The sequence below is a fragment of the Cervus elaphus genome, chromosome 9 (genome assembly GCF_910594005.1).
Source record: "Cervus elaphus chromosome 9, mCerEla1.1, whole genome shotgun sequence".
Classification (NCBI taxonomy): Eukaryota; Metazoa; Chordata; class Mammalia; order Artiodactyla; family Cervidae; genus Cervus; species Cervus elaphus.
Genome location: NC_057823.1, coordinates 70,117,966 through 70,129,655, shown reverse-complemented (window position 1 = coordinate 70,129,655; position 11,690 = coordinate 70,117,966). Strand labels below are relative to the sequence as shown.

At 41.3% G+C, this 11,690-nt stretch overlaps 1 protein-coding gene across 3 annotated transcripts; it reads right to left on the bottom strand.

Moving 5' to 3' along the window:
• Positions 1-1,721: 1,721 nt before the first annotated feature.
• THG1L (tRNA-histidine guanylyltransferase 1 like) lies at positions 1,722-8,784 on the bottom strand. 3 transcript variants are annotated; one of them, XM_043913414.1, is made up of 6 exons: positions 8,565-8,784; positions 7,544-7,720; positions 6,457-6,626; positions 5,557-5,645; positions 4,241-4,348; positions 1,722-3,204 (listed from the first exon to the last, which is right to left on the bottom strand). In XM_043913414.1, the coding sequence occupies exons 1-6, from the start codon at positions 8,753-8,755 to the stop codon at positions 3,043-3,045; spliced, it is 897 nt and encodes a 298-aa protein (XP_043769349.1). In that variant the 5' UTR covers positions 8,756-8,784; the 3' UTR covers positions 1,722-3,042. The 3 variants fall into 3 exon arrangements, with proteins under 3 accessions (XP_043769349.1, XP_043769350.1, XP_043769351.1); XM_043913415.1 differs by lacking the exon at positions 8,565-8,784 and having other exon boundaries at positions 6,457-6,622; positions 7,544-7,671; XM_043913416.1 differs by lacking the exon at positions 8,565-8,784 and having other exon boundaries at positions 6,457-6,531; positions 7,544-7,610.
• Between the last annotated feature and the right edge of the window lie 2,906 nt (positions 8,785-11,690).

Below are 11,690 nucleotides of genomic sequence, written 5' to 3'. Positions count from 1 at the left end.
CAACCCAGGGATCGAACCCAGGTCTCCCGTATTGTGGGCAGATTCTTTACCAGCTGAGCCACAAGGGAAACCCAAGAGTGCTGGAGTGGGTAGCCTATCCCTTCAACAGCGGATCTTCCCAACCCAGGAATCCAACGGGGGTCTCCTGCATTGTAGGCGGATTCTTTACCAACTGAGCTATCAGGGACGCCCAGGAAGAGGGCAAGGAATGTCCCAATTTGTTCTTATGCTGAGCATCACTGGAGTTCAGACGCCTGGGCTCCAACTATTTAGCTTCTCTGAGCTTTACATTCTCTTTTGAGATATGATCAGTTCAGTTCAGTCGCTCAGTCGTGTCTGCCTCTGCTAGAAACGGTTTCAAGAAACTGTCTGAAGAGCGAAAGATATGCATATGGGGTGTAATAAATGCTCTACGAATGTTAACATTAAGTGTACAATGAAAGTGAAGGATGATGAGTGGACCCTAGTACTTCATTTCTTACACCTAGGCAAAAAGAAATTTACACATACACCAGAAAGATGCTAGTATTAAAGAAAATTCACCATCACTGTTCTTCTAAGTATTGCTAAGCACCTGGAGGAAAGGAGGATCCCACAACTGGGATGGCTATTTATAAAACCTGGCTGTACTTTAGAGCCTCTGTTTAGCAGAATCTTGTTTCTTGATGTTAAAATAATAGTAGTAGTAGTCTACATCAAAGGCCCTCAACCAGTAGAACCAAGATGTCTCCAGTCACCTAGAGGTCACACGAATCACTTTCCTGTCACCTCTCCCAAAGGGCAATCCACTGGCATAAATTCTATACTAGTGGCTTCCGTGTATATTTTATTAAAATTTCCTTAAGCTTTGGAAAGGAAGCCCAAGAAAATACTAGTCTCTTATGAGAGGATGAAAATTAATATAAAACTGTGACATATACTTTAGAATAAAGACATACTGCAAAATAAAGATGACAAACCAGCCAACAGTACTTGGGGGCGGGCGGGGAGGGGGCAGGCCATGTGGCATGCAAGATCAAACACATGCCCTCTGCACTGGGAACCCAGTCTTAACCACTGGACAGCCAGGGAAGTCCTATCCAACACTGCTTCTGACAGCATTACTTAATTCAATAGGTATGATTACAGTGTAAATATTAAACCCAGGATATTCCTTTGCTCAAAACCACCCTCCCCAAGACAAAGCTCACTCCTGCAAACTGCTGGCAACTCAACCAGCAAGCACATGTCCTCCTATCTTCTAACAAAATCAAGTGATACCTTTGTAGTATCACATAACACCAACAGAAAACACAAAACTTTCTTGGGTGGCGTCTAAAAAATTTGTACAAACACCTACTTATCTATACTTGTTTTGATATAGAATGCTGTAATTTATTTACCGTTATGTTTGCCAATCAAGAGCTACACTGTTATTGCCTTACTTGGCCTGTCACAGTGTACCTAGATGTACAAGTCTAGGTTTTGGTATAGACTAGTTACCCAAAGTGTGGCATGTTGACCACACCCATCAAAAGTCTTTGAATCCCAAACTCTTCATGGGGAGAGAGCTTGGAACTGGCATTTTTAAACGAGCATTTCAAGTAAATTTTTGCATCCAGAAGTCTGTGAACCACCACTGTGATGAAGGGATGTGAGCCTGGCTTATGTAAGGACGTTCACACATGAAAGTTGGACTCATATACTGCATTTGTATGAAAAAAATAACTGAAAATTTAGGCCAAGGAAGTTGAAACCTTTATTTTTTTTTCTTCTCAAAGAAATTTTATCAATTACCAACTGTAAGCCATGTCTCCAATTCCTGTGGAGTGAGAACAGGGAGGGGAAAAAAGGCATCAACAGATGGGGTGTCAATTAGTGAGATGAGACCAGCCATCGCTCTTTCAAAAATACATTTTCTTGGCTGTAAATTCTACAGTGTGAGACCAGGCACTGTGATGTGGGCTTTTAATTAATTCTTTACAGAGCCAAATTCATCTTTTTCCTCTAAAATATGGAATGAATATAAAAGGAAATGTGAGTTCTCTACCGCCTATCCCCACTGCCTCCTCACTTCGGAGGCCACGAGCAACATGCAGTTCCTGTGGCTCCTCACCCAACTCCCCATCAGCAGGTAGAACCATTAGGGCTCCTCTACTGCCTGTGACCCAAAGATGAGTGTTGGTCCCTCTGCTCTCCAAGTCAAATGTCATTGTTTCATTATACAGAGGCTACCTGAGAATCTTTTTCAGGAAGTCCAACAAGAAGGTGACTTTCAAAACTGAAGTGCTAAGACGACAGAGAGTATCCTCCTCCTGGCTCATTCATTCTCACGTTTTTCTTCTCCCATAAAGATATGTAACTCTCTTTCTCCTGAGACAGAGTAAGCAGCCTTGTGATCACTGCCCCTGGTGAGATGATGAGGATCATGCTGACAACTCCACAAAATCAGTCCACGCAATATTTATGCAAGGATACCGAAGCTACAACTCGTTAGTTCAGCCCAGGTTGCCAACTTGGATAATGGCACAAAGCCCTGAGTTTGCCCTGGTGTTCCTGCATTCAGAGGCACTGGGAAGGCATCAATCTATACTAGCTCCAGGTCTGCCAAAGATGAATGCAATTAGGTGGGTGGGAAAGGTGAGATTACCGAGGTCACTGGATTCTGTGGTAAAGCACAAGCCGGCGACAGTGAAGTTTGGGCTCATCTTCTAGAAGAGGTGAAAAAAGCTTGACAGGGTTTTGTAAGACCCATGCCACAATCTAAAAATGATTCACCTACAAGGCATAACATAGTTCTCGCTTTATAAAAATAGTACCGCAATTTTTTAAAAAAAATGCACTTCTACCAAAGGAACCATGTTTCAACACTGCAAAAAAGGTGTTCCACTTAAAGCAGAATAAGATATACCACCCACATCCAACCCTTTTCTCTCCGCTCCCCTCCCAACCAGAGTCATGTCACTCCCGGGACACCTGCATGGCACAGATGCTAAGGCCACCAAAAGTCAGGAGACTTGGGGGCCGAGATGGTTAAGCACGCCAGGACTGAAAAGCAAAGGGTCAGCTGTCTTCATCTAGGATCTCTGGATGTTCCTTCCAGAAAGCATCCCCAATGATATTGCAGTGTAAGGGCACCACCACATTCCTGGTCCGGGTCACCGCCATCTTTTTTCCTTCCATTTCTGCTGGCAGCTTAACTTCTTTTGTTGTGATTTCCTCCACCTATAGGTAAAGTTAATATATTGACATTGTTAACTAGAGAGTAGCTTTGGGACATCGAAGACGGAGAAGTGAGCTATATATTTGGTTGGCCAAAACATTCATTTGGGTTTTTCGAAAAACCCAAATAAACTTTTAGCCAACCCAATACCTCTGACAAATATATATTTTCAGGCAGATACATATCTTACCATACCTGAATTTCTTTACAACTAAAAATACTTTTTAAACAGTTATGCTGTTCTATTTTGAGAGGAGATCTTAGGAACACAGAGGGACTCTATGTTCCTTGTTAGCAATAACCATAGAATTAAAGATATTTCTGCTTTCCCACCTGCGAGTCCAAAGAACAAATACTTTAAAAATACTAATAAAAGAGCTGAAGTTGCCAGTGAGATCCTGAGCTCTTAGGATTCTTACTCCCGTAATACTTAAAAACATTCATTTCAGAAAAAAATACTTTATAGACAGAAGGAAATAAATTTAGAGACATCATTATGCCCAGGAGCTGGATCAGAGAGAAAATATTGGTAGAATTAAGGATTTAGATGAAAGGAGACAGAATATTAAGTTAACTATGACTGTCTAGAGAATTTCTTGAACATTCTGTAAGGGAAAGAACCTTCACATACAACATCAGTTCCTCAAATTATAGTTCTCATGGGATGGGTGGGCCATTTAATGGTCCAGTGTGGGATTTTTTAAAAATGTTCTTTGAATGCAAAAATTCTCTTATCGGCACTGTACCTGTTAAAGGGGTTTGATTTTATTTGGGGAGAGTTTATGACACAAAAAAATAAATTCTAAAATTCTGCAATTCTACTTATAGAAGGGGGGAGTATCAGATCACAAACTTGACTGATGAACTGACAAAGCCATTATCCATAATAATAATCTATAGCATCTCGTTTTGGAAAGGGTCTAATCTGTGCGAGTGACTGGAGTCACATCAGCACACGGGCAGCAGGAAAGACAAAGTGTGGGCTGGGCACAGGCTTTCTTTCTGACGTTCGTTTTCCCTTAGACATAACAGCATTACCTTCTGCCATATCAACACAGTCCCCTTCCTATACATCAGTGGCTCATTATTGTAGTTGATGTTGAATTCAGAAAATAAAATCTCATTCTTGTCTGCTGCAAGAGTTCCCTGAAGAAATAAAAACAAATATAAAAAGCTTTGTAGGTCTCTTCTCTCCCCTAGCCCCACCTAACCATTCCACTCTCTTATCTAAACTTCTAGCAACAAATCAAGAAGTGGAAGCATTTCATCAAACATTATAGGTATCAGTGAATTTTAAGAGCAGTTCCAATCTTATTTAAATACAAAAATCCATAAAGTTCTCTTCTGTAGCAAGTAACTGGCTTCACCAATCACTATTGTGATGGAGAGAGAGGCACTAACAGTTAAGAGTACTGATTGTGTACTGGATAGTTTGTATATTTTATTTGACCCTCATAACCATCTCCATTTTAGAGATGAGAGCTCAGAAGCTTAGAAAGATTATGTAAATTTTCCAAGGCCAGTGGTGCTCTTATACTTAAGAATAACAATCAAAATCTAAATTCAGTGCTTCCAAACTCTGGCTACATCTACCAGTCTTCCTATTATTGCTACACATCTTTATCACTGTTGTTAATAATGACAACCATTTACTGAGTCATTATAATGTACCAGGCATTGTATTAGGAGTTATTACAACACATCATCTCATTTCACAGTTTACCTGCAAGTATCATCTAATAATAAAATAGCATCTAATAATCAAAGTATTTACTAGTTACTTACAGTGTGCTTTGCACTAGTCTATGTGTGTTTTACATGCCTCATGCCACTTAAAATTCTCACTATAAACCTGTAAGGTAGGAACTGTTATTTTCCACATTTTACCTATGAAAAACTAAGGCAGAGAGGTAAAATTAAACAAAAACATCTGAGTACAATTATTTGACTCCCCGGAGTCTGAAGTCTTGTTGATACACAAGAGTCCTAACCCCAAACTCCAGGTCCCCAGCAGGGAATGACAATGATGAAGCAGCCAGGTGGGGCTGACAGAAAAGACGAGCCATGTGCCCTGTAGACAGGGCAGCCAATATGCAGCTCCAGTCAAGCATTACCATGTGGGGAGTGTAGAGCCATTCATTCCATTTTCCAGCAGAGGACACTGAGGCTCAGGGAGGGGTTAACAACTTACCCACAGTCACAAAGCAAGCAAGCAGAAGACCTGCTACTACTGTGATCTTTGTATCTTTTCAAAACAAAGCTGTAAAAACTTAAGAGCTTAAAAAGAAGGCAAAATGTCACGAGAGATCAAAAACTGTCTGCCCTGAAGTCTTAATGCAGTAAGATCAATATACCTGTAATCTCTCTTGGGCTTGTAATGGTGTTAAGCCAGACTGCTGCACAAGTGCCCAGAACACTGTATTATAAAGATTATTGATGTGACCTGTAAGGAAAACAGAGTAACACTGTGTAGGGATATACAATCATTTTTTAATATTCACCCTTCAAAGAGTACTGGAGCCCAATTTCTCTCCTCTTTAAAGTAGAGAGACCTCAGAAACATTTAGTTGCCTGCCGAAAGTCACACACAGGGAATATACAGGGAAGCAGTGAAGCAGAAAAAAAAAACCTATTTTCTAACAGTTTTATCCTGTTGTTTCAGCTGTGCTCCACACAAGTCTGTTAACTTGTGCATTAAGCTTAGGAATACTTTCAAAGTTATTTGATTTGTATTATTCCCACCTCTTTTCCAATTCTTCTGGAAAAATCAAGACACATCAAATGAGTAAAAGTCTCACAAATATTTCATCATGTAAGGCAGGGTCACAACTCAAATACCCACTAAAGCCAGCATGAACCTAAGTGTGGAAAGCAGAGTAGGTGACCAGAGGAACAACAGAGAAGTAGAGGCTGAGGCACACTGGCTCCTGTGTACACGCACATGTGTATGCACGTGTGTGCGTATGTGTCTGTGTGTATAAAGGCAGAAGTCACTATACAGGGTCTGACCAATGCTAAGTGGAAATACAGACTTAGTATTGCCAGATCTTCTAATTAAAAAAAAAAAGCTAAAAATAAGGAATATTTAAATAAAATACTCAATTTTTCAAATATTTTCAACTAATTTTAAAAACCTGAAATACTGCATTCCAAACAAAATACACATGAACCAAAACTTATTTCAGAGCATCACCTCTAATATAACGAATTAGTGATGTAACCATCAATACATCTGTTTATTTGGTTTCACTTACAATCTGCTTGCCGCCAGCTGAGATAGTCCTTTAGAGTCTGGTTGCTAGGATACACCACGACTCTTCCATCAAAGCCTGGGGGATACAGAAGTGGCTGGTCCTCAAAATAATCCCGCCAATAAAACACATAGCTGGAGGCAAACTGGGAAACCACGTGAGTCATAAACTTACTTGCAGAAGGCAGGTTGGGTGGAGCAAGAAAAGAGAAAATACATGATATTAATTCAACACCATGACAGGGTATGTGGGTGCAACACAGTGATAACACAAACTGTCTGGAGAGCCAAGAGATAATATAAATTGAGTCAAGAAAAACTATTTTAATATTTCAGTTATATATTTAAAATGCAGCCTGCCTCTCTTTCTAGTCCTATAAAGTAGTTTACTATTATCAAATGTTTTTCTATAGGATGTGATGTGAATTGACGGTTCAAGAGGATTTTCTTCAGGTCTTGGGAGGAGGGGGAACCACTGTTTTAAAAACACACCAATTCATTACATGACCTGTTTTCTGTGAAAGTTTCAACATACTGCCAAATTAAATATGAGATTTGTCTAATTTGTACTGAGATCCTCCTTACTTAAAAGTTTAGTTTCTGTTTCTAGTTTTAATGTTCAGTTTAGAAGCTAAGGTGATGTGAAATGGAAGAAAAAGAATAAAGAAGCATACAGAATGCCCACATAAGATGGAAGTACAACAGTCTAAACTTCTATACATATTATCAGCGTATCGATGTGTGTGCGTGTGTGTACATATACATATATAGACATACACACACACACACTCTGCAGTTGCAAATACTACAGTCTGCAAGTTTATGATTAAAACCTGAAAGTGAAAATGAAAGACACTCAGTCCTGTCCGACTCTTTGCGACCTCACAGACTATATAGTCCAAGGAATTCTCCAGGCCAGAATACTGGAGTGTTAGCCTTCCCCTTCTCCAGGGGATCTTCCCAACCCAGGGATCGAACCCAGGTATCCCGCATTGCAGACAGATTCTTTACCAGCTGAGCCACCAGGGAAGCCCAAGCAGAAGCCAGATGCCTGTAGGAAATTTTCTGAAGGAGCTAGGCCACAGAATTACCTGGCTCTTCTTTTAAACCAATTGCTTTTTCGCTTGAACACAAAGCTGTACTCATCACTCTGTCCATATGCAATCACAATATCCTCCAGTTCGTTCATTACAGTTTGGGCACATTTGGTCATTAGATGAAGAGCACGGCTGTCATTAGGTTTTATAAAGCTGTGTTTCTCAGCAAACCTTCATATGGGAAAAAGAAAAGGGAAAACGGCATGGCTGCAAGAGATCTTGTCAGTAATACCACAGATTAAACAGGCTGTTCATACAGGAAGACACTGTAATAGTGCTGTGAGTCCAAACATTCCAGGAGCCACAACCCAACCCATTTCGTTAAGAACTCCAGGTTTTGTTTGTTTGTTTGTTTGTTTTTTTAGCTCTGATCAACTGAGAAAAAAGAACATATATACTAATCCTCCACTCCCTTTTCTGTGAAATCGGGATAAATTTACTTCATAGGATTGTCCTGAAAGTTAGAGGGAGGTAACAAACATAACTATGCTCCTTGGACTGCTCAATAAATTTTAACTACAGTAATCATTACCAAAGTAGCATTTTTAAAGAAATTCCCATCTTTCTGTTACTTTGTTTTTTCTGACTTTTTCCCTCTGAATCCAGTCCATGTGCTCTGTTACTTATAATGAAACAAGAATATACTCTGTATAGCGTTGCCCACAGCAAGCCCTAAACAGGCCGCTGAACAGTAAGCCCTCAAAGATACCTAACAACCAGTTTGGCCATCGGTTGAAGAGCTGAAATAATGCGCCAAGAGTGACTTCTTCCACTACAGCCTTGCCAATGGACACCTCAGGCCAGCTCCTCACCAGGGGAGCACCCTGTCTCACTTTTAAATATCCGGACTACTCGCGTTCAAGCCAGTTGTAGACAGCACATAGGGTGATACTTAAAAGCTGCGCAGTCATTGGCTGCCGCGTTACCACGGTAACCACAGCTGCGGGCTGCTACCGAGGGGCCGGGTCACCGGAAACGCCTGCGAAGCACGCAGCCCCGGGCCGAGCTCGCTCACCGATGGAAATTCCTGCCGTCCAGCCGTACCACCACCCAGCAGTGGGGCAGGCATGTGTCGTCAGCCTCGAAGTCCCGCACGTACTCGAATTTGCTCTTTGCCATAGTCGCTCCCAATTTCAAGCACCGTCTCAGAGTGACGGAAGTACCAGCCAAGCAATCGCGAACTTTCAATGTGCCAGCAGCCCACATTTCCCCCAAGGAAGGGAAAGGAACAGAGAGCTCCGCCCCGGAAGTTCCTGTGTGTTTTCGTGGTCGCTCTAGCCGTAGTGGAGGCCAGCATCTCGCTTGCCTCTCCTTGTAGTTTGTAATGGACTTCCGGGCCTGGAAAGAGGGTTCCAGTCTGCCCTTAGTACTATTCCTGATTGCTGCCATGTGTCCTCCCGGTCTGCAACAAGTCATTCTCACGAAATTTAAAAAAATTCATTTCTGGCCAAGTTTTAAGGTTTAATTGTGATTTTTTCTTTCCAAATAGCATTTGTTAATTTGCTGTAAAAAATGTGGTATATATTGGAAAATATAATTAGGAAAATTAACACGATGTCTCCCTTCTCCCCACCAAAGCATTGTGGATGGTTCTTTCCAGTCTCTTTATATATTATGTTTACACGGGGAACACACAAAATTAGAATCAGACACCTGTACAATTTTTATATTTTTCACCTTGAGTATTTTTCCAACGTCGTTAAATATGCCAAAGAGTGACTTTAAAAAGAAAAAAAAGGCCTCATATTCTAACATATGTAGTACTAAGTTAACTCATTCAAATTTTCACAAAGACTAAATGTTTGAGATGTTGTTGCTGGTGCTTGCCAGCATGCCAAGTTGCTTCAGTCCTGTCCAACTCCTTGTGACCCTATAGACTATAGCCTACCAGGCTCCTCTGTCCATGGGATGCTCCAGGCAAGAATACTGGAGTAGGTTGCCATGGCTTCCTCCAGGGAAATCTTCCCAACCCAGGGATGGGAGGAACCCTTGTGTCTCTTATGTCTCCTGCATTGGCAGGCGGGTTCTTTACCACTAGTGTCACCTGGGAAGCTTTAGTAAATACTAGTAACAGTAAAACCCTAATAATTGTAGAATGCTGTATGATTTATAAAGCGTTTTGGAATTCATTGCATATATATACCCTAAGAAAATACTATTCAAACAATATAAAAAGATAAATAGTGAAAAGTAAATCTCTCACTGACCCCTAACTCCATACTTTAAGCAATTACTGTTACCAATTTCTTGTGTACCCATTCAGGAAGAGATATTGAGAGAAAGATGGACACAGAGATAGAGATGTCTTTGAGGCACATTATGCTCGAGACTGAAATTGTTGCTAATTTTTATCTACTATAGGTTTACTGAGAATTATAATTTCACAAGCCAATAGCATACAGGATGTGTCTCTTAATAAGCCAATAAAGAAATAACCTACTGTAAATGATAGATTGATTACACTGTTGTTCCAGGCAAGGGGAGATAGGAGAAATAAAGTCCAAATTCAGTTGAAGTGCATCTTTCCTATGAGGTTGGTTCTCAAGAGTTGGCTTAGCCAACCACAGGCTGATGTCTAGCTGGTAGCTAAAGGAAAGTAAGAAGTGCCCTGATGATAGAGTATGTTGTGAGGGAATGAAGCCCAGTGTGAGGGGCAAAGTGGTCTTGTGAGGTTGCTGCACAACTTTCACCACTGTGGTTAGAGTCACTTTTACCCCAGCAGGAACATAATGCCCCAGGGTCTTCAGAGAATTGTTTAGGTCAGTGAAGATTCACCATGCCCAGGTGGAAACTCTTGGACAATCCTCACAAACTCTAGGTACTTACTGTCTGTATTTTTCCTCACAATAGTTGCTTTTTAGTCTATTTTTATTAATAAGTCCCAAGTGGGGCCCCTCAGCAGCTGAGCTATTGACTGTTTCTTGATCACAACAGATGAGATAATGACATCCTGACACAACTTTACTTCATTCTTATAGAAAAACTGCTTTATATCTTTAAAAAAATAAACTTTGTTTTTTGTCTTTGCCATAAACAAGTGGATTTAAACAATTTCACTTTAGTGATAAACAAGTGGATCTGAAATATCAAACCACTTGGAGGTTTCTGGAGCAGCAAGACGAGAAGGAGCGGTAATGTGGGGTACCTGAGGAAAGGATGGGGATGCCTCACTATGGTCCCCTTCAGCCTTTGGGGCCTGGAAAAGATCATTCATTTTCAGTCCCAGGAGAAGGCTGTCAGAGGTTGGTGGGAGGCAGGAGCCAGTAGTTGCCTCTGAGGCTCCTGGGCAAGTAAAGTCACCCCTCCTGGAGAAGACTTGGAGATAGAGGGAGAAGGGCCAAAAGGAGCTATGGCTGCTCCTCTTCAAGGAATCCTTGGAGGATCTGGCTGGTGCTAAAATGGCCCCAGGCACCATTTCAGCCAACCCAGGAAGAGAGGACTTTCCATCACCAGGCCAGTTACACAGAATGCACCTGCTGTGTCCATACCCCAATCCAGCCCTCGATGGGAATCAAACCTTGAAAACAGGGGAGTGATGCAGAGCATCTCAGAGCCAGACTGTGTCTCCCACCTCGACTTCAGGTTGTTGGAGAGCAAGCAGAGTGAAAGAGCAGGCCTTGGGCCTCCCACTCCAAGCCCTTTCAACTAAGAGACCTGGCCTGCTTTGGGGCTTTGAGGAAGGGGACACTTCTCACAAAAAGACAAATACTGTATGATTCTGGAAATTTAATGAAGTACTTAGAGAAGGCAAGTTCATAGAGACAGAACACAGAATGATGGCTGCTAGGGGGCAGGGGCGGTTGGGGGAAGGGAGTTGTTTACTGGGGATAGAATTTTTGTTTTGTGAGATGAAGAGTTCTGGGGACTGGGTGCACAACAATGTGAATGTACTTAGCACTACTGAACTGTACACTTACAAATGGTTGAAATGGTAAATTTTTTGTTTATGTGTATTTTACAAAATTAGAAGTTAAATTCTGCACACAACAGAGATTTATGAGCTAACTGGACACTGATGTCTATTTTTTAAGACATTCTATTACTTAGAAGATCACTTACTCAATAAGACTGACAGAAGAAAAGTTGTCTTTGGTGTGGAAGCCATATTTCAGTTTGTCTTTCCTGATGCTGACTTATTTCA